Source organism: Erpetoichthys calabaricus, chromosome 17, assembly GCF_900747795.2.
Source record: "Erpetoichthys calabaricus chromosome 17, fErpCal1.3, whole genome shotgun sequence".
In the NCBI taxonomy this organism is placed as follows: Eukaryota; Metazoa; Chordata; class Cladistia; order Polypteriformes; family Polypteridae; genus Erpetoichthys; species Erpetoichthys calabaricus.
In genome coordinates this window covers 2,776,909-2,803,901 of record NC_041410.2, presented here as the reverse complement: position 1 = coordinate 2,803,901, position 26,993 = coordinate 2,776,909, and the positions used below count along the sequence as shown (strand labels likewise).

The following is a 26,993-nucleotide window of genomic DNA, read 5'->3' as shown; positions in this document are numbered from 1 at the left end:
GTCTTTGATGGGTTTGAGAAGATCACGTTGTGCTTTTCATATCATCAACAAAATTGCAATCCGTTTTTTTTGTACACCACTCTATACTTTCATTTGTATTACATGAGTATGAATTGTGGAGTCCATCCATCCATCCATTATCCAATCCGCTATATCCTAACTACAGAGTCATGGGGGTCTGCTGGAGCCAATCCCAGCCAATACAGGGCACAAGGCAGGAAACAAACCCCGGGCACTGTTGGTCTTTCTGTTCCTCGGTCTGTCTCAAGGATCAATGGCTCCAAATCCGAACCGACCTGTCATTTTGATATGTCCTTCAGTGTCCCAGCATTTTCGCTTGTTGTCAAATAAAATGGCTTGACGTCAAGCCGAGGTTTGCGGATCGTGTTGTTTCACATGGTGAAATGGTGTGTAGTTGCTATGCGCTTCACTGTCAGCAGATGTCACCAAAAGCCACTTATCTAGGGCAGGGTTGTGGGGAAGCTGGAGTCTATTCCAGCAAGCTCTGGGTGCCAGGCAGAGTCCTGGGTTCAAAAATACAGTGCCTGGTTTTTGGTCCATGTGGAGTTTTCAATGTGCTCCTCTAATTCTGGACGGGACACCAGTCCACTACATGGCTTAGTCACACGCACACACACACACACACACACACCCACACCACTGGGCCGATTTAAAATGGAGGGTGGGTACAACTGCCGCAGATCTCCAGTCTTGTGCTGAGATGGCTGTGAGGGGTCTGCATGTTCTCCCTGAGTCCGTGTGGGTCATTTGGGCTTCTAAAGTCCAAGAGTGGGTGCAAACGAGTGCCCAGTGATGGGCTAGCAAGTTAGCCAGGGTTGAGCCAGTGTGACATGGGAAGCTTCTGATCTCCGCATCCCTGAGCTAGGATCTGGTAAGGAATGAATGAATGAATGAATCAATCAATCAATCTGTGCATCTAATGCTGCAGGCACAGGCTTTGTCCTTATTACAGCGCTGCCACTGCACCACAATATCACCTGCAACAGCCTCCATAATTGAATTAGTTGGGTTTGAAAAGATCATCAACGTGGGTGGCACAGAGTCCTGGGTTCAAATACAGCGCCTGGTGTTTGGTCAGCATGTGCTCCTCTAAATGTGTCTGTCATGTGACGGACTGGACTGGTGTCCCCTCCAGGGTTGGTTCCTTGACCCCGATGGAGTGCAACACGCATGGACGTCTTTAAACGCCTCCTACGCCTTCTTGCTAACGGAGAGTGTCATTTTTCCGCTGTAACTCACCAGCTTCACACGAAGGAGGAAATGATCACCGCGCCTGAAAAAAAAAAAAACAAGAAAATTTGGGGAATTTGGAAAAAGGCCACACAGTGCAGTCAGAAGGCAGAGAGCGAATGGAAACGCTGAAGAGGTTATGTCACAATCGCGAGTCACGGCCGGCACTTCTTTAATCCGAGCGGCGGGCCGATGAGCAGCGCAGTGTCAGGGCTTCATCCGACACGCTTTTAAAGATGGGGACGCTCCTCCGGACCGCCTTCTGCTGGGCCGCACTGCAAGGTAGGGAGACTGAGGGCTGAGGGAGTGAGGGGTATGTGTGTGTGTTGTAAGTGTGTCAGGGATAACGCGTCACCTGTTGGAGAACTCGGGATGAACCTGTGGAAAATGTAAACAGTGAGATTCAGGACTGGCCAGAGATGTGTGGAAACAAAAAAATATTCAAAATGGACGAGTTTGAGGTCAACAGGCTTTGGGACAGACTGGAGGACAATCGTTGAGCGCTCACCGGCAAATCTTGGGCTCCAAACGTGTTTGGATTGAAGTTCATTTGTGGGGAGAAGAATAAGAAAGAAATGTGCAGGAGGATCAATGAAATGAGTGGAGAGGTCTTACCTCCAACACTCGCAGATAATTCAGGGTCAGGGTGGAGAGAGCCAACCCAAGCAGTGTCAGGTACAAGGCAGGAACCAACTCTGGATAGGACCCCAGTCCACCACATGGCCCTGTCACACACACACACACACACATAGAGGGCCAATTTAAAACGGAGGGAGGGTGCAACTGTCGTAGAGCTCCAGTCTTGTGCTGAGATGGCCGTCGTGAGGGGTCATCATGTTGTCCTGGAGCCTGTGTGGGTCGTTTGGTGCTTCTAAATTTCAAAAGTGGGTGCAAACGAGTGCTCCGTGATGGGCTGGTAAGTTAGCCAGGGTTGGAATTTGGGCCAGTGAGATGTGGATAGCTTCTGATCTCCACATCCCTGAGCTAGGATCTGGTTAATGATTGATTGATTGATTGATTCATTTAATCAATCAATCCATCTGTGTAGGCACCCCATCCAGTGCATCTAATGCTGCAGGCACAGACTTTGTCCTTATTACTCTGAGCTGGAGTAAGTGTGTTTGGTGATGAGTGAGTGAATGAATGAATAATAATGTTATTTCTACAGCACCTTCTCATACCTCTACATGCAGCTCAAGTTGCTTTCCACAGGTTAATAAACAAGAACAAAGACACACCACATCTACTTGGAAGTCAACTTGTGATGGGCAAGCGCCCCCCTGCCCCTTGTTATATCTGGATTAAGTGGATTTGGTTAGACGTGAGGGGTAAGAGGGGTATGAGGGGTAGTGACTGGGGTTCACATCCCGGGTGCTCCCTGTGTGGATGTTTCATGTTCTCCCTTTTCCTCCTGGCACTTCAGTTTCCTCCCACAGTCTAAACATCTGCATGTTAGATGTACTGGCATTGGCGCTGGCACCTGATGTGTGAGTGCGGTCACCTGGCGATGGACTGGCACCTTTTACAGTGACTGTCCATGCCCTGTGCCTAATGCTTACTGGGATGTGGCTCCAGCTTTCCTGGCTAAGCAGGTTAGGCAATGAGTGAGTACCCCCAATGAATTAAAGAATCTGTAATGGACAAGCACCCCAAGTCCAGCGCCCAGGCCCTGCCACAGGCGTACGCTATTGCCTTCACTACCCTAAACTGGATTAAGGGGGTCATCTCACTGATGTGCATGCTGGACTAAATGGCGCCTCAGAATTCTCATGGCATGGGTTCAGTGAATGGTGTGCCCATGTGCCCTCTGATGGGCTGGCATTCCTATCCACAGTTGGACTCTTCTTTGAAATTGACCATGCCAGGATATGATTTGGCCCCAGTGAGTGTGAATTTTATTAAGTTTCCAAAGGAAAGAAATCTAAACATCACACATATCAGAGCAGCGGTCACCAATGCACATGGAAAACCAAATTCACAGACACGCATAATCTGACTCAAGGCTGGAGCCTTCCCTGTCAGCATGAGCAGAAAGCAGGTCAGGAACTCAGAGTGCCCCTTTATATATACACACACACACACACACATACAGAGGGGGGACCCAGTTTGGACTTTTCAATCAACTCAACTTTCGTGTCTTTGAGTGGCAAACCTACACGGGGAGAACATGCAAATGCCACATGAATAACATCCTGGTGGAGAAATTCATGAGGCAGCCCAGCAGTTGCCCCTGTGTCCTTAATAAGGAGGGCTGAACTCCTTCTTTATAATGTGGGGACAGCACTGAGACATTTTGTTCACAGACTGTGTTGACCTCCATAACTGTCATTCTCAGATTATTACCATGTTGTCCGCCTGCATGGCCGTCACCTCCTTGTTTTTCTAGATTGCTGTCCTGTGAGGAGCACCAAAGAAACAACAGCCTGTGCAAAGCCACTGAGTGGCAGTACTCCAGACACGGGGCAGGACCTCCATCCATCTTCTCTCCTGCTCAGTCCAGTCGAGGGTCTTGGGTGCCAGGCTCTTTGGACCCCTTTGTGATGAGATCTCTCGTGTTGTATCCATTTGGCCAACTTGACACATTCAATGAGAGTGGACAGCAAAAGCAGCGTCCGGGATTCTCTGAATGGACTTCATGTGTTGTCTTGATGACCTGCCTTGTGACTCTGGTTTTGTTTCACAATCTGTAAATATGTGTGTGTGTGTTTGGTTAATCAGTAACCTTGGATGAAGTCATAAGCTTAGTACCCCTGTTTGGGTTCAAATTCTGTTGCATTCCAAATAAAAACTTAAACGGTGTTGTCACCTGACCAAGCATGTGTGACAGTGGAGGTGTCAAAAGTGACTTCTGCGTAACCAAGAACAGTCCAATCAGGTCAGGGTTAGGAGACCACCCGTCAGCTGGTCAGTCCAGTAGTCACAGCAACAATCGGGACACAAATCAGTAAATCTGTCTACGATGATGCAAAAAAGCAGTAAATACATAAAAGTTGTCAACAGTAACTGGAAAGTGAGACTCCATCTGCCCTGAAAACAAAGTTCTTGCTAAAAACAACAGAAAAGCACCAGCGACCGGCGATACTTCTGTGTTTCAAGAGCATTGCTTCACTTCACTTCCCTAACAGGAGTGGGGGGCACATGTGACAGCTGACTCATGGGCTTGTTGACACCCATCTTAGAAAAAAATAAAAAGAATAAAAACGGGGGGGGGGGGGGGGTAAGAGTGGGGTGCAAACCAAATTATTATATAGTGCCTTTCATATCTACAGTATAACACCAAACTAATAGACAGTACCTTCTATATGCAGCTCAACAGAGATAGATAGATAGATAGTGTAGTAGGCAAGATTAGATAGATAGATAGATAGATAGATAGAGATATGAAAGGCACCATAGATAGATAGATAGAGTTTAGTATAGTCGGCAAGAATAGATAGATAGATAGATCGATCACTGGGAATGGGACTACCAAGTCAAATGTTTTTCTTGTATTCAGGCTATAATTTCTATCTATCTATGAATTATATAGTGCCTTTCATATCTATCTATCTATCTATCTATCTATCTATCTATCTATCTATCTATCTATCTATCTATCTATCTATCTATCTGTCATAGAGTGTTACTCATATCTGTTATATTAACTTTTACTCATTTTTGTCTTTTGCAAATTCATGCTGAGACAGACCTGTCACCATCTATCTGTGAATTTTTAGTGTCTTTTTCCCGTCTATTTTTGTATTATATAGTTCCTTTGTCCCTGTGCCTGTCACACAGTTCTTTACACATCTATCATTTTATATAGTGAATGTATTTCTCGCTCCCATATCACACCCTTAAACGTCTGTTTATCCATTATATAGCGCCTTTCCAGTCTACCTGTCTCATGATGGCTGACTGCTCGGTGCTCCCTTGTGCAGAGTCTCAGTCCTCCTATCCGTGTTTATCTCATCATCTCGTCTCCATCATGATGGATTCATTCTGTTTCTGGTAACGTGATCTGCACAAAAAAGACAAAAAGTAGATAGCATTGGTGCCGAGCAGAGACGTTTGCTGACATAAGTGAGCTATACGGCCATGTGTGGGCCTGGTGTGCCAGTGTGGTGCCAAGGGGTGAAGAGCCCACGACTGGTTTGCTGCTTAATGGCTACAAATGGGCCTAGTGCTGACATAAATATGGCACAGTTGTGACTAGCCTGCTTTTTTATTATTTCAATACTCCTTTTTGAACAATAATACTTAAAATGAAGGACTAAATGACCACCTGGTTGCAGGTCTGATGTCACAGCTTGGCGCTTTTCTCTTTCCAGGTCTTCTAAAGGGAGGACTTTGCCAGCAGCCCTTCTCCGTTCCTGACTCGGTGGCCGCTCTTGAAGGCTCCTGCGTGGTCATTCCTTGTACGTTTTTTGTCCCCTCCGGCCAGAAAGCTCGTGTGGAGGTGACTTGGTTTGCAGAAGGAAAGGACAGGACAAGACTTTTTCCGAAATCTTCAACTTACAAAGTCTATGACAGTCTGGATGTGAGCAGCGCACATTCCAATTTCAGAGAGCGGGCCACTCTGGTTGGAAACCTGAGTGCTGGCAACTGCTCCCTGATGATCAAGAAGGTCAAGTCAGGCGAAATAATCAAAATGTATCTAGAGGACAAGAGAAGGAACAGAAGTCCCACCATCGCATTTGAAACCAGAGGTAAGAAGTGAAAAAGGTCAGAGGAAAACTAAACTGGACGGCCATTTACTTCAGTTTGGATTTACAGGGTAAACCTGGACGAGCGACTGAGGAGATGGATCTGCATGGCCTTGTAAATGCTGTAGTATTCACCTCCTTGAAAAATGACAACACAATATTAAGTCATGTTGGATTTAATTTGGCTTTTTGACCCGGGTCAGCATAAAAAGGCCCTTTAAATATCAAAGTGAAAACGGTCTAAGTTAATTACAAATAGAAAACACTAAATAACACTTCAATTTGATGCCCCTAAAGCCCTCACGGGTGCGGCCCACTGGTTTTAGATGTCCCATCATTGGTTCAATGGAGATCACCTGACTCTGGTGTCATACAACTTGTGGCGAGTCAGCATCGTGGCCTGACCTACGCAACAAAGACAAAACAACACAACAAACATGAAAAGCCCAAGAAAATTGATCACAAGGACGTAGAAAGAGTGTGGCAGAGCTGGAAATCTGCTAGAGCAGGTGGCCCACAAAAACAGAAAAAGACGAATGAAGGAGGCCACCGAGAGACCTGGGAGAGCTCTGAAGGAGTGCCAAGCTACAGTGGCTACATTGCTAAAGCGACCTTAGTTATAGCCAGTTGTATGTTCGTTCGCACCCCACGTCTCAGGACAACTTGGATAGTCGAAAGAATTATTTTACACTAGCTGTGTAAGCCCGTGCTGTAAAAAGCCCGGGGTCCTAGAAACTGTCGAAATTGTCAGAAAAAAATTTGAAATGCAGAGTCGGCAGTTTCGTTTTGTGGACGTCTTCGCCTCCCTTTGTCTAAGCGAGTTTCCCTCTCGTTTGTCTTTTCTCGGCGGTTTCACTTTGGCGACGGAGTTGCTTTCTTTCAGCTTCATGCTGTAGCCTTGCACTTCTTTCTTCTCCCGACTCGTTAACTTGGGGCCACCTTGCCGGCTCTTTGAGCTTCCGGGCCGGAAAGACGGACACACACACTTCCACACGTAGACGTTTATATCTAAGATATAAAAGATTTCTTTGTTTTCCCATATTAATAGCAGCGTTGTCAAGTAATTAAATGTTCGATGACAGCATTAATCAAGCTCTCAACAAATGGAGTCGCCACCAATCATAAGAAAAGGGGGGGGGGGGGCTCCAAGAAAAGTTATAAATTTCATCAACCCAGTAATATCTGGGGTCCTGTGGTGACCCTAATCTTCTTCTTTACATTCCTTATTGTGTAGACATAACTGAAACACCTCAAATCCCGTAAACGCCACTACTTCACTTCAGCACTCACTCTCCCCTTCCCTTCTTTACCCCTACAACCTCAGGCAGTTAGATGAAGTGGAAGAACAGGCAGGAGAAGGAGCTACGCCTTGAACTATGTATCATACGTTACAAATATATTATTTTAGAACTCGTGACATACAAGCAAACAGAATGTGGCTTTGCCCTCCCAAACTACACAACCTGGTAATGGCAGATGTGTAATTTCAGGTGGCCCACAAATTTAGAGTTGCGTTCGATTCTCCCTGGTCAGCTCATCATCTGCACAGGTCCAGACAGCCGGCTTTCTTGCTTTCATCAGGATGTAACATGGCAGAGAGAGAGAGAGCAGACCGTTACAAGAATCCCCTTTTATTGTCCAGTGTGTAGCTCCTGATAAACTTGCGCCTTCCTGGGCCGTTCACCAATGGAATATCTCAAGCACAATCCATCCAGCAAACCAAACCAATTCCCCTAACAAGTAATTATGGTCCCAGTCAGCATCCTTCAAACAGTGAACACAAAAAGGAAAATCAATAAGCAATTAAATTTGCCCTCTCTGTCACAGGTGACCAGCAATCCTGTCATACAAAGCAGCATTCCTAAAGCTTTGGGGGTAGAAAAACAAGATTACTTTGTTCATTTTCCTTGTTCTTTAAATATTATGACAAGTAAAATGCGAAATGTACAAATGAAGACTTACATACTGTAACATTTATCAAATTGTATGAAACCTGTTGATCCACCACAGTACCAAAGGAATAAATAATGAGAACCCACTCAAAAGTCAAGATTAAATACGGGAAATTGGAAATCAGATGCATCCCCACCCTCCTTAGATATCGTCCGGCATGTGGTTCATCAAATAACCGATCCCAGCATGTAATAAAGCCTCACCATCACATTATCAATCATATCGCACATTACGACACTCGGACCCCAGGATTATATTCATACCCTATGCTAAATGTCCTGAAACACCCCCTCAGGTAGTCTAGAAAGTCTCCGTTCCACCCAATAATTCTCGTGTCTGGAGCACATAATAAAACAACTCCACTTGATTATCAGGATCCCACGTAATCCACAGGACGTGTTCCAGTTGCAGGTTTTAGGAGATCGTGACGCGCGTGTCGACACCAGAGAGGGGATGTGACTGTGATTGGACCAACAGTAAAACCTCCTACGTATCTTATTTGTCCCTTTTTCAAGGGTCTTCTCATCCGAAGTGCAGCAAAGAGCCGCTTTGAACTGCAGACCACAATCCTGCACTTTATTGCTTCCTCGACTTTCATTGACGCGGCTCTCGTCTCCCTCAAGTTGAACAACGGCGACTCCCGACTCCAGAGGGTAGAAAAGCCAGCCGAGGTATCTTAGGAAGCCATGACACCCACCTGAGGAATCACAGACACCTGAGACGCCAAACATTATGGAGCCCCCATAGAAGAAGTGCCATGTGACTGAAATGTGTGCAAATCCCCTTCAATGAAAGTCTGCAACGTGAACTTTAATCACGACACATGAATTGTTTGATTTGTCATTTTAAAGTGTGGAGCAGAGAAGGGACATCATGGAGAAAAGGGGTCTTTGTCCCAAACCTTATGGAGGACACCGTATGAATGGGTTATCATTATTTATCCCTTTGACATTTTTGGTTTAGCGAAATTCAGAACTTGTGTTGAGAAGCCCCCCTTTTTTTATCTATGATTGGTGGCGACTCCTTTCGTTGACAACTTGATTAATGTCATCATCGGGGTCTTTAGTTAATTAACTACGCTGTTATTAATACGGGATAGCAGAGAAATCCTTCATGTAATACAATTCATTTTAATTATCCAAGTTATACTGAGAATTGGGAAGCCACAATGGGTGACACTGGAGAGACTGTGCAGACAACAGTTGTTGTCACCAGTGGCACCTTTATGGGAGAGTGGCAAAGAAAAAACAAATCACATGTGACAGCTCAGTTGAAGGCCCATGGGAGACTCTGGGGACACCGGTGGTCCAACGAGACAAAAATGGACCTTTGGTTGTCCATCAGACTAAGTGCCACGTGTCAAGGGCTCAAAGGAGGAATTCCATGCTGGACCAGGGGGTGGCAGAGTGCACTGATCCATACTCTCTTTCCTCTGCAGACCAATCACAGGACGTGCTGCCCAGGCCCGATGACATCACTTCCAGTTCCGGACAAGATGACATTACTTCCCCTGTCCGCCATGTTTTTTCTGTTACTTCAGTTCTGTTTCGGACTCAACTCTGTCTATTGCTCATATTTTTCCCTTTTTTTTCCAAACCAGTTTTCAAATATGCAGGATGGCTGGCCCAAACCTTTTTGTGGTGTCTTCTGCACCCTTTCACACGCGTCACACTGCGAATGATCACAAATCCGCCGTCCTCACTGCGCCAGCATCAGGCTGTGAGGACGACTCTCTGCAGCAGGCCCTGTGAGGCTTGTGAGGGTGACCTGAAAGCAGCAAAATGTGGAGGAAATCCTGGAGGAGAACCTTGATGGAGTCTGCAAGAAAACCTGCACCTTGGGATGAGATGACAAGGCCAAGCAGACAGCCAAAGCTCCACCAGAGAGGAGACATGGCTTAAAAAAACAAGAGTGAGAACGTCGTGACAAGTCGGAGTCCTGATCTCAAGTCGGTGGAGAATTGGTTTGCCGGACTTGACCAAGGCTGGTCACTCGGCACCCCCGGGACACCTGACAGAGCTTGAGCAGTTTGGTGGCAGGAAGAGACCTGGGGACACACACACACACACACACAGACACTCAAGTCTGTCTGAACACTCACGCCGTCCATTAGTTTGTGTTTCATGTTTGTAATTAATTTGGACTCCCTGCACAGATCAGGGACATCTTAACAGCAGTGCATTGGGGTCCCTACCTACACAACCACTCAGCAAGTCACAACATACATAGATTAGCATGGGGGCCCCCCGGGGCAACTTCCCAGCGTGCCCATGCGTTAATACGGCCCTGGCACAAATCTGTTTGACATTAGAAAGTCCTGTTTTGTTAATCATTATCATAAAAGCCAATGTAAACCCCCTGGGATTCAACGATGTTTAGTAATCATGTCAGCAGAAAGCGATTTGCTGATGCCTCTCCATTTAGAACCTGTGCTGAGTGCCGAGTGACCAGATTGACACAGCAGCTAGGGGGCGCTCACTACTGGGACACTTTCATGATTTTCACAGAATCTGTCTTTTTATTCTCTCTCTCTCTCTCTCTCTTTCCCTCCCTCAGGGGTTCCAGCCAAGCCCCTCATCTCCCACCATGGACCTGTGAGGGAAGGCCAGAGGAACACAGTGAGCTGCGTGGTGGAGCACACCTGCCCTGGTCACCCGCCGGTCATCGAGTGGAAACAAGTGACCGGTCAGGTCACTCTGGAGCACACGGAGGTGCGCAAGGGGAGCTGGAGGATGGCATCCTCGATGACCTTCACTGCCTCGTACAAGGACACAAGCGTGGAGTGCCAGGCGACTTACAATGGAGAAGTGAAAGTCACCAAAGTGGAGAAACTGAACGTCACCTGTGAGTACTTGAGTTCGGGGCTGTGCGGGAGCAACAAGTTATGAGAGATTTTCAGCTGCCAGTTTATTAGCTGCTGGTGTTGGTGTGATCTTAAAGTTTTGACATTGGTGCCAATGCCAGCTGGCGCATCTCAGTACCAAAAACAATCCTGAAGGAAAAGATGGATAACTAACCCCAGGCTCCCAGCTGTTTCATCTCCCCAGACCACACACACACACACACACACACACCAAGGTCTGCCACACTCCACACACTGCATACTATCCCCCCCAGTACCAACAGGGTCTCTCTGAGGCTCACTAGGAATGACACACACGGGCCAATAGGCTTCAGCGACAGAGAGATGTGTAATAAAGGGCTTCTCACATTGCTGGATCTGCCAGCCCCTCTGCAGTTGGTGGCTCCCCAGATAACGTTTCCTTCTCAGGTCCCTCTCACTGATGTTCAGTTACTGCTTTGAAGACGCTGGGGGGTTTCGCATGAAGCAGAATATGGCAGTATGTTCCACTTCAAGCCCTGGTAATAAGAATAATGAATTTGTCACAATGCTGGTCTAATACGGTTTTAAAAATTGGGTACTTTGGTACTTTCCTTTTGTATTGGAATACCTCGCCGCACTACTGGGTACGACCTCAACGCCACACCAGTCCACCATTCAATACATCATAGGTCACATGACAGCGGTGTGGGGTACAAAACAGGCAGGGCAGCCTCTCCAGCGTCAGGTGGTGTTGAAGTGGGCACCGGGAGAGGCAAAACCAGTGAGCTCAGTGACGGCAGCAGGTGAAAATTTGATATCCGCTCAATCATGTTTTTGAAGTTTGATATCAATAACACTGGGCTGTGGCACATAGAGGGTCACTTCTGGAGGGTGTCTGCCTGGGGGGGTTGCCAACCAGGGTTCCGAGCTGTTTTCGTCGTATGGTGGGTGCGGCAACGCGCTGTTACAGTGCATGTCACCCTGACCTGACCTGACCTGATATCAGCTGAAGACCCGCCTCTCCCCCTCATTCATTGGTCAAGAGCCCTGCCTTCAGTTCTCAAAGTCGATCCCCTAGAGCAGCGGTTCTGACATTTTTTTGTTCTTCGCTTCCCAATTTTGCCTTTTTGTGTGTTTTCATCACCCACAATCGCTGCGGTGCGTCATTCAGGGCATCTTTGTGGAGCTGACGCTGATTGTCATTGGAGCATTGGAGCTAAACGTCATCCCCCACTATACAGAATAGCCACTGTTCATCTTTGGTGGTCCTTGGAGAATCCCTGGTGGTCATCGTGCGGGTCGGCTACACTTATGAGCGGTGACCCATCGCAAGGCTTTCCGGAAGCCCTTTCTCATTCATTACTATGGCAGTTCACGACTCAGCGTGACCCGGGTTCAGGCGTAACTGGTTTTGACCCATAATTTAAGGAACAGTCCCCAAGGGGCTGTAGATTCCTCTTTATGATATGTGCAGATTTTTCCAGATTATGTATTTGTCAACATTTTAGCAAAAACGCACGTGTTTTGCACATTTTGAGCATACGACTGGATAACTGACATGTGGATGACGTGACACGAGCAACATGAGATTTTTTTATGGACGTTTCTCATATTGTTTACCGTCGTACAGAATCGGTCGCTATTGGCTTCTATTACATATATCATAAATGTTTTTCTTCTACATGAGATTACATTTATTTCTCTGCCATTACTACAAATTACATGGGGTAAGCAATATAAATATAAAAAATATATTTCATTTGGGGTGGGGGAGCCAAGATACCAGTCCACCAGTAGACACCCTCATATACACACACACAGGGGGGCACACTAGTCTAACGGGCACATCTTCCTGATTTGGGATAGAAAAAATATAAATTAAAAACCCCACAGAGACATCAGAGGAGCACAAGAACTCCACACAGGCAGGATTTGAACCCGAGACTCTAAAATCTCAGAGCAGACTTTCCACAAAACAGCTGCAGGAAAATAAGCGTGTGATGCCAGTCCTGTGTCGGTGCTCATTACTCATTTTGTTTCTTGTTTTCTAAATTTGTACCTGCAGATGCCCCAAAAAACATCCAAATTGAGGTTTCTCCTGAAAATGTGAAAGAAGGCGGCAAAGTGAATGTGTCCTGCTCGGATAACGCAAACCCCCCAAGTTTCCTACACACACTTCATATGGCACAGGGAAACAAGATCATTACATATAGAAACAGCAGTGTGTCCCGCTTTGCCAACGTGTCCCGGGGCACACACTTCTACTGTACAGTGCAGAACAGCATCGGGCAGGCACGCTCTGAGTCCAAGGCCATAAGCATCCAATGTAAGTATCACGTGTTATCTGATCAAGTGCTGACTCTCTGCCATTGGCTGTCTCACTTCGAGGGGTGTGGCCTCAGACTCGAGTGCAAAGTGCCTCTGGAACTGGAGTCTGGGAATGCCACCAGGGGGAGCACTGCAGCATTTATGACATGTGGCAGGCCAACGAGTGGGGACTAGCCCGGTGGTGTATTACAGTGATGATGATGAGAAGGATGAAGCTAATACTGTTACCATTAACATTATTGCTACTGTAATTATGCTGCTATCATTATGACAATGAAGACATCGACAAAGTGAATATTATTTGTATCTCATTGTATCAATATTGATATTATTTGCATTGAGATCACAATTATGACTGTGATGATGATGAAGGTGATGACAATACCATATTGCATGTTCATTAGCAAATGTTCTCTGCATGTCTCGATTAGCATCCTATAAACCTACATTATTATAATGATAACATTATTATTACTACTAGGAGTATTTTTATTATGATGACATTGTGATGAAGATAGTTTTATGACAGTGCTATTAATACTAATGTTACTGAGGTTGTGATGATGATGATTTTACAATGTTATAATATTACTAATTGAGATTGTGATGATGATGATTTTACAATGTTATAATATTACTAATATCATTGTGATTGTGAGGATAAAGGTGAAAACATCATGCCAGTGTTGATGATGATTATTTTAATTTTATTGTGATGGTTATGGCTTTATCATTATTGTAATGAAGGAGATGATGATATTATAATAATTATGATATCACTAATATTACTGGGATTGTGATATTATTATAAAATTAATTTTATTGTGAATGTGATGGTAATGATGATGGTTATGACATTATTTTTATTCTGCTTATGAAGGTGATGATGCTAATATTATTATTATGATATTACTTTTGTTACTAATTTAATTATGATTGTGAAAATGAAGGTGAGGACAGTATTATAGTGATGATGACGATGATTATAAAATTGATTTTATTGTGAATGTGAGGGTGATGATGGCGATGATGATGGTTATGACATTATTATTATTCTGCTTATAGAGGAGATGATGATAATATAATTATTATGATGATACTTTTGTCACTAATATAATTATGAGTGTGAAAATGAAGGTGAGGACATTATTATAGCGATGATGGTTATAAAATTAATTTTATTATAAATGTGAGGGTGATGATGATAATCCATCCATCCATCCATCCATCCATTTTCCAACCCACTGAATCCGAACACAGGGTCACGGGGGTCTGCTGGAGCCAATCCCAGCCAACACAGGGCACAAGGCAGGAACCAATCCTGGGCAGGGTACCAACCCACCGCAGATGATGATAATTATAAAATTAATTTTATTGTGAATGTGAGGGTGATGATGATGATGATGGTTATAAAATTTATTTTATTATGAATGTGATGATGATGATGATGGTTATGACATTATTATTATTCTACTTATGAAAGAGATGTTAATATTATTATGATATTGCTTTTGTCACTAATATAATTATGATTGTGAAGATGAAGGTGAGGATGTTATTATAGTAGTGATGATGATGATTATAAAATTAATTTTATTGTGAATGTGAGGGTGATGATGATGATGATGATGGTTATGATATTATTATTGTTATGCTTATGAAGGTGATGATGATAACGATTATGATGATACTTTAGTTACTAATAGAATTATGATTGTGATGATGAAGGTGAGGACATTATTATAGTGATGATGATTATTATAAAATAAATTTTATTCAGCTGATGCCTTTATGATGATGATGGTTATGACATTATTATTATTGTGCTTACAAAGATGATGATGATAATTTAATGCCTTTGATGTTACTTTTATTACTAATATTATTGTGACTGTGATCATGAAAGTTAATGTTTTATTATTCATATCATCATTACATACATTACTGTGATTGTGATGATGACGATGATGATGCTTATTGTCGCCGCTGTTATTTATTTTTACCAGTGTCCACTTACCAAGTAGATCCATTCTTCCAGGCTGTGATGCCAAGTTGCCTTTTTTGTGTTGCAGACAAACCAGAAATTTCCCCAGAATCCAAATGCCACGTGATGTCTGGCAAAGTGGCGTGCCAATGTGTGGTTGACTCCTGTCCAGTCGCCAGTCTCCACTGGGAAGCACACGGCCAAATACAGAATCAAACATTGCATTTCGGCAACTCCACTGCTGGAAATGTGGTAACCGGAACCCTGGATGGGCTGTGGTCACCTGAGCTGAACGTCACCTGCGCTGCCACAAACCCGCACGGCACGTCGGTGATGCGGATGCTGTTTGTCCATGAACGTGAGTCCCTTTCATGCTCTTTTAATTATTCAGATATCCCCAGTTGGAGGGAAGTGAAGTGTAAGATGTGGGTGGAATACGCACTTTGGTGCATCAAATAAAGTCAAATAAAATGACACTGTTGCAGTTGAGGATGAACTCTACTATAAAAGTGACATGAGGAAGCATAAGTAAGGGTTCAAGATGGAGTCTGTCTGAAATTCCTATTAAAGCTCCTACTCCATGGGTGACTCTTCTGCTTGTAGGGCACACAGGTCTGCGCCCCCTGACATTTGTTATACTGTACATACTGTATATGCTTTCATCCTCATTGATGAGGACTTGAGCGGCTGGACCAGGCCAAGGGGACGCCCACCTAACATCTGGCTGCGACAGATGGATGGTCATGTCCGGGGGGTGGGACTGGACCGCGTGTCTGCCTGGGGAGTTGAGGTGTGTGCAGCAACGCGCTGTAGCAGTGCATAACATAAAACAATTACAACAAATCAAACAAGCAGTCAGGGGCCATGACAAACCAGCAGGCACTTGGTACAAGCCACCAAACGAACCGCTGGTGTGTGTGTGGGGGGGGGGGAGTACTGACGCAAAAACGGCTGCTTTCACGTCATCCAGGCGGATGCTGCACGTTAGTGATGGCTGATGTGGCTCTCCATCGTCTTTGTAAAGCGCTTTCAGTATGTCAGGTTATTCTCTGTCCTGCTCGGTTTCAGCGCATGATCCCAAACTTTTGCGGGGCAAGGGGCTGGTGCCCATCCCAGTTTAAAATACGTGCAGGAAAAAAGAAAACAAAAATTACTTAAAAAAAAATACAAAAATATTACGCACATTTCTGCGCAACTTACTGTTTATCAATCACAATGCCCTTGTAAATATGCACATGTAGAGCGCGTCTCTGTGAAACATCCATATATGGAGCATGCTAATTAGCCTCATATATATGCAATCACAAAGCTGCAGAACTTCATTGGTTGGTAGAGCAGCTCCCTCCTGACGCGTCGACACCAACCACAATCCCCGGATTTAAAACCGTCTGGCTGCGCTGTACAATCACCCAATCACGTGCGGTTTTACAATTCTCCTCCTCTGTACTCTGGGGGGTCTGGGAAAGATGCAAGGCACCATAGTCTGAGCAGGTAGCCACTATCACCGGGCACGCGGAACGATGTGATTGCTGCACAGACCTGATGAAAAACTCAGGGTTCAGTCAGACACACCTTACCATGATGTACGGCACCATCATGTCTGCCAAAGCTGCTTGTCTTCAAAATGAACGAATCACGGATTGGCTCAGGCCACCGAGACGCAGTGCTTGCTAATCACATCTTGGATAACTTGTGCAAAAATAGAATGTAATCGTTTATGGCTAACAAAAGCAGTTTTGTTCTCTCTAGGCGTCCGTATTATGAGTGCAGTAAAGCGCTTCAATCACGTTAGAAGAACCGGACAAAAATAGTTATGTTTTATGAATGTACCGTACACTTATACTATATGAAAACTGGATGGCTCGCCTCGCCGGGCATGACGGAGTGAAGCTTGGCTGACAAATCCCTTACCTGTCCGCCAATTCAATGAGAAGTCGATATAAACTGATAAAAAAAGTTTACAAATTCTCCGGTGCAAATACGTAGCATTGGCTCTCTGAAAAGGAAACTAAAATAAAGTCGATGTCGTTGTTTTTGAGGTGTAATATGCTTGTCTCGTTAACAAATATTATAATAATAGCTTCGTGATACGAATTATTACATATGTGAGCTGACATTTAGCTGATTTGGCTTCATTTCCCTACTTTTTTTACGCACGAGTCAGAGTTGCTATAAATAGTGAGAAAAGCGCTATATAAATGTAATTTATTATTATTATTATTATTATTATTATTATATGTGCACATCACGTTTTTTTATGAAATAAATATCGACGTTTGCGTGGGAAGTTGTGCACGCGCACATTTCAAGGCTCTTTTTGCACAGACGCGAGCTTTATAAATAAGCGCCAAGGTAAAAATCTATCCCCGGGCAGGGTGCCAGCCCACCGCAGGGCGCACACACACACACACACAGGACAATTTAGAATCGCCAAACCACCCAACCTGCATGACTTTGGACTGTGGGAGCAAACCCACGCAGACACGGGGAGACATGAAAACTCCACGCGCAGGGAGGACCCATGAAGCGATCCGGGTCTCCTAACTGCGAGGCAGCAGCACTACCCACTGCGCCACCGTGCCGCCCCAAGGAAAAAATCGTTTTCAGAAAATGAGAAAAGTTCAGAGAATGAGCTCTACTGTTAGATTAGACTTGATACACTTTATGAATCTCTTTGGGAAATTCAGAGGCTTACAGCAGTAAAAACATAAACACGGATACTGACTCACCGGACAAATAATGCAGTCAATCAATCAATCGATCGATAAATACAAATAAATGTATATTGTACAGATATTTCAGAATGAATTTAACGAGTACATCGGGAGGACGCATTGAATTACCTAATAGCAGTGGGCTGAAAAGACCCCCAGAGGCGCTTCTTAGCCCACCGTGGCGGTGAGCCGGTGGATCATATATAGCAATATTACAAAATATTACAATATTATAAACTGCGTTTCGGTAGTTACTTAAAGAAACGAATCCGTTACAAACGACTACTTACTTATCTCAGATTAGAGCAGGATTACTTTACTCTTTACTTTCCGATAAAGCTTTCTCTTTATAATTACAGTACTTCATTTTTACCCAAACGTTCAAACTGTAAAGTTGAAGGATAACCCCCTCAACCCCCCCATGTCCCTTCACTATTTGAATAAGGAGGAAAAATCAAAAACGGTGAAGGTGAAATCAGCAGTTAAACGACGTGACGTACCTTAGCACGGTGCCCAGCAGATTGATGTCTTTACTTGACAAAAATAATACTTATTAATAAAATTAAAAAAAATAATCGTAATAACGAATAATAAAAGAGACTTGCAAACTTGGAGCCTAAAAGGTAAAAGTTTTCCTCGGGCAGCCAGCCGATGAGAGTTTATTGATCGGCAGGCCATTGACCTGCTGTGTTTATTGTGTGGCACCGTCAGTGCGTCCGCGTCTCGGCGTGTGTCCCGGTGTGTCTCCTGTTTGACTGCTCGTCACACCATCAAAAAGGCAAGGTGGCGATCAAAACAGACATTTTATAATTAACTATCTTATACTCAGTAACCTCAAAATGGCAGATTCAGTCACCTTACGCGGACACCTCGTCCATTTTCTCGAGCGTGTTTGAGATGCTAGGGCAGCCAGGGTGGACTGGGCGGGGAAGAGTGGCAGGGGTGAGTTGGGATAGAAGGGGACCTGCGAAAGTGAAAGGGAAGGTCTATAGAACGGTGGTGTGACCAGCTGTGTCGTACGGTTTGGAGACGGTGGCACTGACGAGATGACAGGAGCGGAGGTGGGAGTGGCGGAGTTGAAGAGGAGAGATTGAGAGGGTGTGGGCACGTGCAGAGGAAGGATGAGGGGTACATCGGGAAATAAGGATGAGGATGGAACCACCAGGCAAGAACAAAAGAGGAAGACCAAAGAGGAAGTTTATGAATGTGATGAGGGGGGACATGAAAGTAAATGATCTAAAAGACAAGGAAAAATCACGGAGACGGATGATCCGCTGTGGCGACAACTAAATGAGAGCAGCCGCAAGATGATGTTCAGGGATGTAAGGACAAAATCGAAATGCATGTCGGGATGCGCAGCTGAAGGTTACGACACGTGACGCTTCCCGCGCTGTCCTTTGATTGGACTGCAGCGACGAGCATTTTCTTGTCTGTGGAACTCTTTATTCTTCATGAGCTCTTTCATCAAGAGGCGCTGCGTCACCGTGAACAGAAACATCCGTCCGTCTGTCTGCCTATACATCCAAAAATACGAGTGTCCACAACAGTTGTGTTTGCACACCAGTGGCGTAGCTCGAGTTCGTGTCACTCGGGGCGGGCGCTGCTTCAAACATACCTGAATATGTTAATCTATTTAGATAGAAAATTAAAATGACGTATAGAGAAAAAAGTAAGATAAATTTTGCATAGATTTATTCATATATCAGAGCAATCATTTCTCAGATATAATTATTTATAAGCACCAACTAGACAAGAATATAATATAGACGCTCTGATAAGCCGTGTTCTAATTATTAGTTTAATACACGCTGCGAAAACCTGAACCAGTGTTAGTGTACAAGTGATAGGTGGGGGTGTTTTCTGCGTAGAGCAAGAACGCATTCGGATTAATAACGAAACGAAATTAGAAATTGTAAATGAGTTGTTTATCTTCCTAGAAATTCTTTTCGGTGTAATGTTTCTGTTTACTTTTGTTATTGCCTCATACATTTCAACTGCCGTGTCTGATGCCGTCGCAGAAGGACAGTCTGAAAATGATTTTTGAAGCATTTGTGGATAAAAATCAGAGAATTTTACTTTTTTCATTCATGAGTGATATTTCCCGAGCCCTGCTGCTTACACACGAATTGTACTGAGCTTTTTGGCCCCAAAAAATGTGCCGCCCCCTCCGCCTGCCCCTAGCTACGCCACTGTTGCAAACTGACGCAATTTCCATTAATAATAATAATAATAATAATAATAATAATATGTTGTTTACAAAAGCACAGGGCGGTTTGCTTGAGATTATTTAACTGTATGATACTGCGCATTTACTCCCCAGTAGCCATCATACGAACGTAACAATAATAATAAGTCAGTCAGTCAGTCTCCAACCCGCTACACCCTAACACAGGGTCACAGGAGCCAATCCCAGCCAGCACTGGGTGTAAGGCAGGAATAAATCCCGGGCAGGGCGCCAGCCCACAAACCAAGCACACACTAGGGACAATTTAGGATCTCCAATGAACCTAACCGGCATGTCTTTGGACTGTGGCAGGAAACCGGAACACCCGGAGGGAGAACATGCAAACTCACCGCAGGGAGGATCTGGGAAGCGAACCCGGATCTTCTAACTGCGAGGCAGCAGCGCTACCCTGTGCGCCACGGTGCTGATGATATTATTATTAATAAATAATAATAATAATAAAAAATAAATAAATGTGAATTTCCCATTGGGATTAATAAAGTATCTATCTATCTATCTATCTATCTATCTATCTATCTATCTATCTATCTATCTATCTATCTATCTATCTATCTATCTATCTAATGCTTCAGTGTGACTGCCAAGGCAGAAGTTTTTCTTCTTTTTACATTTACTAAGTGTTTAGTCATGCAGGTGTGTGTTCAGACATTTCGTGTGTGTGTGTGTGTGTGTGTGTGTGTGTATTGTAGCACCCCGGCCGGGATGAAGCCTGGCGGCTGAAGGACTGCTGAGCCGAGTGTTTCGGAGGGGTTGGGGTGCGGGGAGCGGCGCAGAGGACATAACCGGAAATGACTGACAGTTGGAAATAAGAAAAGGGGCGGTACCCTGTACGAAGGGGCTGGAAACGGAGGTGAGGATTTCTGGATGGTTCCGAGGACAACGTGAAGGTGTGGGAGATGAGGTTAAATGACGAGCACGATGTGATTATGTGTGGGGAACCGGGGTTTTCTGTTACGGCTTTTCTCATGGCCATGACAATGAGAGGTTTATAGGTAACTGTAATTAGTTCCAGTTCAATGCCGTTCGTTTTGTTTAGCATTCGTGTATTCTTCTTAGCCTGTTCCGAGTAAACTGTTCAGCAATCACTAATTTGTCTTGCTGTGTCACTCTTTTTGAACCTCTTACGGTGTGGGCGCTACAGTATCTATTTATCTACTGTAATATAGCGCCTTTCACTTCTATCTCTCTAAACATCTATCTGAACATGGCTGGATGAGCAGAACGCTTATTATGTAATACGTAGAAAAATACATGAAAGGTGCGCACCACTGTACATCGTACAAAAGGACACATTTAAAGTCAAGTGTACAGCAGAAGGCCAGCTCTGCTAAGGGCGGGCAGTGATGCGCTTCAGTTTTTTAATAGTAGACGTGTCAGGTGGGTTTCGTGCGTGTTTTTCCCCCTTATGAATGTAAGCGCAGTTTCGGTCGTCTCCAGTCACGTCTACTTTCTTTACTCTTGTAAATTTTAACCAATCAGATCACAGTAGTCGTTAGTGCCCGCCCTCTCAGCTTTGACAAGTGAAAGTGACAGTTTTCATTTCAGGGCTGATTTCATGCCACTTGAATGAATGAAAAATTATTAAATAAATACATTAAAAATACACTACAAAAATAAATTTCATGACATATTTAATTATTTAACTTCCCAATTCACATTGTTATTATTATATTATATTGTCACATTTCACAACACTTTTATCTGTTTGTACATCGATTTGGCTTTTGTCATTTTCTTTGAAGTATTCCTCCATAGGCGTCCTCAGAAGCTGCTTTGATGGTCGGCGTCCCCAGGCAGACCACATCCCCCCCCAACCCCCCCCTCCCCGCCACTTCCGTGCCGTGTCCTTCTCCAGTGCGGACCGAGCACTACAATATGTAATAATTTAACTTTTTATATGCTTTGTTTCTTGTCAGAAACCGACAAGTGGAAGATTATTCTAGCAGTGGCAGGGGTCCTCTCCTTCATATTCATCCTCATCATCATCATCGCTGTTACTGTTTGCTGCAAAAGACGGAAAAGAGCGAGGTAAGGAGGCACTAGGAATTGGGGCCGTGTCCCCTGCTCGCTTCGCGCTCGTCATTTCCCGGATGTGCCGCTTGGGACGAATCGTGCTGTGCTTTTGGAGAAACTCGAATATCAACTCTGTCTTTGACATCTCCATCTTTTGAAATTATTATCGCTGACAATTCGTCACATGTTGGTTGATTATATATGCAAGCGTGATCTTTCGGATTCATATAGAAGTCCAAGAAAACTTCTTTGTCCGTATTTTTCAGATGCATTTTAATAATAATAAGTAAGGATGAGCCCTTTAGACAGCCCTGGCCCTTTCTTGCACTTGCACTTAATGTGGATATGAAAAGAACTTAACACAACATTCACAAATGCACTTAATTCGGGTTATGTTTGGGGGGGGTGCTGAGCCCATATGAGCCCCTTTTCTGAGCATCAGGAGAAAGGCAGGACCCAACCCCGGGCAGTTCATAACCAGTAACCAACAGCAAATAAGAAGGCAGTCAGCTCAGTACCACTGGGTAAATAACAAAGAAAATCTTCTCATGTGTGGGTCCATGAAAGATTCTGTTGATTTTAACATAAAAGTACATTTTAAAGAACAGGATGATGACAGAAACATCTAATTAAATTGAAGAAGCAGACTTATAATTAAGAAATTGCAGTCAAATGCATTGTGTGGTTGCATAAGAGTTGGTCACGCCTGGCATGAAGCTTCTTTCCCCTGCAGTGGGGCACCCGCCATTACTGACCCCGTAAACTCCAATTCAGAAACTCCTTTGAACTTTCAACGATGACACAGAAGCGGTGTGGACCAAACATTTAATTTAGGTGTAGACCACCTTCGCCTAGCTTGGACTGAGTGCTCCCTGGTGACACCTCACCAGTCTGCTCTGTCACTTTGGTGTGACATCTTATGATCCTTTGTGCTTTAACACCCCCCCCCCCCCCTCTGTTTTGTGTTTCAGTTATGTTGTCCACAGTTCCATACCGTACCCTTTGTATGACAGCAACATCTACCAGGACAGGGACCCTCTGTATATGAACTGTGTGGAAGCCAACCCCGTGTACACCAATGGCCGCTTTGACACGCTCTACGAGAACTGCACGCCATGCTTTGTCCGCACCATGCAGCAGGTGAGCCTATTTTTTCAAACAGTAAAGAGAGCAAAGTAGGGGAGGGGGGGCATACCAAAAGTTAGCCAAAGGAGAGGGGGCGGGGTGGGGGTGGGGGGGGGTCAGTCAGGCCTGCAAGTGACATGTAGCCAATCGAAAAGACTGTAAAGGGGGTAGGGAGGGGGGTACTATGATATCATTGGGCATCGGTGGCACAATTTGGGCAGACATCAGTAAATTCTAAATGTGAGAATCTTTTAAGACTAAAGGCTCAAGGGAATCATTTACACAGACAGAAAGAGAGAAAGGGAAATGAAAGGCACTACAGGATCAACAGATATGTGAAAGGCACTATATAATAAAGAGGTGGGAAAGGCACTATATTATAAGTAGATAGATACTGCCAAGTAAAGGCACTATAGAATAGAGAGATAGATAGGAAAGGCACTGTTTTACAGATAGATATGAAAAACAGTATATTATAGATAGATGTTAAAGGCACTATATTATATACAGATAAATAGAAAGATGACTACATTAAAGACACAGTGGATAGATAGTTTGGTATATAGATACTTTATGATATATTTGAAAGGCATTATATAGTGGAGAGATGTGAAAGGCACTATAAAATAGATGGATAGATAGGAAAGGCACTATATTATAAATAGGTGTGACATGCATTATATTATGGATAGAAAAATAGGAAAGGCATTACAGGTATATTAAACATACTGAATAGATAGCTAGCTGTGAAAGGCACTATATATTTGAGAGATAATAACAGCTATATAGATGTGTAATACATAAACATATATAAGAAAGGCACATTAGGTAGATAGACAGATAGGAAAGGCACTATGTAATCAATAGATAGATAGACAGATATGAAAGGAACTATATAATGATAGATAGATATGAAAGGCACTATGTAATAAATAGATAGATAGATAAATATGAAAGGCACTATGTAATAAAATAGATAGATAGATAGACAGATATGAAAGGCACTATGTAATAAATAGATACGAAAGGCACTATATAATGATAGATACATAGATATGAAAGGCACTATGTAATAAATAGATACGAAAGGCACTATATAATGATAGATACATAGATATGAAAGGCACTATGTAATAAATAGATACGAAAGGCACTATATAATGATAGATACATAGATATGAAATGCACTATGTGATAAATAGATATGAAAGGCACTATGTAATAGATAGATATGAAAGGCACTATATAGTGATAGATACATAGATATGAAAGGCACTATGTAATAAATAGATACAAAAGGCACTATATAATGATAGATACATAGATATGAAAGGCACTATATAATGATAGATACATAGATATGAAAGGCACTATGTAATAAATAGATATGAAAGGCACTATGTAATAGATAGATATGAAAGGCACTATATAGTGATAGATACATAGATATGAAAGGCACTATGTAATAGATAGATAGATATGAAAGGCACTATATAGTGATAGATACATAGATATGAAAGGCACTAGGTAACAGATAGATAGATAGATAGATATGAAAGGCAATATATAGTAATAGATAGATGTTGTTAAAGTCACTATATTATATGTAGATATAAGAAAGGCAGTTTATAATGCATGAGTAGCTTTAGGAAAGGGACTTTAAAATAAGTAGATATAGGAAATGCACTATAAGATAGATATGTTTGGCATTATATTATATATAGATATAGATAAGGGATAATTGATAAATAGATTTAGGAGAAGTACTCTATAATAGATGACTACTGTGTGTAGATATAGCAGAGGCACACTCTAATACAGGTAGACATGAGAGCCATAGACAGATACTGTAGATAGAAAGCTCCCTCTCTGGCTTTTGTTGCTAAGGTGCTGTTGATGTGAATGCCGAGTCTCTGTGCTCATATATGTGTGTGTGTGTGTGTCATTTTGTGTGTGTGTGTGAATTCAATGTTATTCCATATTTTTAAAATCTAATCACCACCCTCTTCCTCTTTTTAAATGAGGACCATCTTTTTGAATGTCTTCCTTCCTGTCATGTTTAACACCACAGAGACAAGCTTTCCGGAAGAACCGACATCTGCGACAGCTGGCTGAGATACGCATTCTCCCTACCGAGTGTCCGGTGTATTTAGAAATCCTGCCTTAGTGGATCTCTGGAGCTTCACCCAAGCAGCTGCTTTACTTCATGCCACCCTGCAAAGAGATGACATGATGCTGTACATAAACTGGACTGACGCGGACGCTGTGTGTGACACACTCTGGGCAGGGCTTCTGCACCGTGATGGCTCTTTTTGAGGGAGTGATGAGAGACGTGTGGATTTTTAAATGGACGGGTGGCCGAGTGGATTCACAAAGACACAGATGGGTGACATGTGTGCTTACATCTACTGGGGCCTCCACCGGCTGGCTGTCAGAAGGCCATGTGGCTCTCTAACAGTGGACTTCTGCACACTTGTCAGGGTGTTCTCTGGAGTCGTTCTTCACATTTGTTCATTTTGTACTTTAAACATCAACAGGAATTTTGATTTAAAGTTCTTAATTCTGAATTGTTTTGGACGCCACTCGTTTCTTGACTTTTAGTGTCATTTGCAATTTTAAAATGCATCAAGTCCACTGAGATAAACTACGCTGTCAGAGCAGGACACAGACTGTGGTGAGGAGGAGGAGGATACCAAGTGGTGGCTCTGAGGCTGGGGATCTGCACTGGCAATCGGAAGGTTCAAATCCCATAAATGCCAAAAGGTACTATGCTCTGTTGGGCTAACCCTAACCCTAACCCTAACCCTAACCTGCAATTGCTAAGCGCTTTGAGTAGTGAGAAAAGTGCTATATAAATGCAAAGAATTATTATTATTATTATTATTATCAAGTCAGTGTCAGGTGAAGAAGGGCACTTTTATGATTTAGCAATGTATTGGGGGGGGGGCAGCTTTGGTTACCTGTCAAAATAAATGAAAAAACGGCATTCCTCCTGCGCCTTTCCTTGGTGTCCTGGTGTGTCTTCATCACTCGCTTGCATTGACTTCTGTCAGCTTTTTGACTGCCATCACAGGGGACCACAGAGCCATGAAATAAGTGACCAAGTGGTGTGGTAGACAGTAGGACTTTAGGGACCCTCAAAACTCGACTTGGAAGAACTGAATGGACAGGACTGGCGAGCTTTGTTGGGCTGAATGGCCTCTTCTCATCCCAATTGTTCTAATGTTCCCTCCTGTTACCCCATTAGTATTCTGGCGCCTGTCCCTAATGGCTCCTCATTAGTATTTGGCGACCCAACATTTCTCAGTAGGTCATTCGCTTTGTCATTCTCGAAAGGCTCCATTTTAACTCCTTTTTTAACTCACAGCCAGGAACTGAACTGCATACTCCTAAGCCAAAAGCCAAAGTGACCAATCAGATTGCTTGGAGAGACTGGACAGGCACACCACACACACACACACACACACACAGATGGTTGAGGTTTATGATAAAGCAGATGAAGAAAAGCCTTCTGAAGGCCACCAGCCAAATGTAAATTCAAAGAACGCCCCGCCCCTAACTCTCAGTTGGCCACACCCCTCTCCCAAACGGGTGGAGTCTCTGGCTGCTAGGTAACCGCTCCTGCTGTGGCTGTTGTGGCTGAGAGGACCACATGTAGACAGCAGCCACAAGCCTTTACTCTCCTTGGCGTGATGTTTACCCATCAGACCATTTGAGACCAGTGCTGTCACAATGGGGACAGTAGACGCGCCTTTCCTTATGCACTTTTTCTTAAAATACTGTTTTCAGTTGCTTGTGCATGCGAAGGCAGAGCTTGAGCCGCACAGTCGACGCCACCACTTGTGTTCTTGTGGGTTACCACAGCTCGGGG

The 26,993-nt window shown here is 43.8% G+C and overlaps 2 protein-coding genes across 4 annotated transcripts in view; one reads left to right on the top strand and one right to left on the bottom strand.

The window, feature by feature from the left end:
• The window catches only part of LOC114667520 (NACHT, LRR and PYD domains-containing protein 3-like), a 51,074-nt gene extending 32,476 nt beyond the window's left edge, over positions 1–18,598 (bottom strand). For 2 of the 3 annotated variants that reach the window (XM_028822835.2, XM_028822840.2), the window contains exons 1-2: positions 18,240–18,598; positions 5,131–5,251 (exon numbers count right to left, since the gene is read on the bottom strand). The gene's annotated coding sequence lies outside the window, so the exon portion shown is untranslated. Of the gene's footprint in view, positions 1–5,130; positions 5,252–11,099; positions 11,471–18,239 lie in introns of those variants that run through there. The other variant, XM_028822837.2, reaches the window with a different exon arrangement.
• On the top strand, positions 1,371–26,358 carry LOC114667526 (Schwann cell myelin protein-like). The gene is made up of 8 exons (XM_028822850.2): positions 1,371–1,533; positions 5,562–5,939; positions 10,446–10,733; positions 12,779–13,039; positions 15,114–15,383; positions 21,901–22,012; positions 22,969–23,137; positions 25,194–26,358. The coding sequence occupies exons 1-8, from the start codon at positions 1,488–1,490 to the stop codon at positions 25,287–25,289; spliced, it is 1,620 nt and encodes a 539-aa protein (XP_028678683.2). The 5' UTR covers positions 1,371–1,487; the 3' UTR covers positions 25,290–26,358.
• Positions 26,359–26,993: the final 635 nt, after the last annotated feature.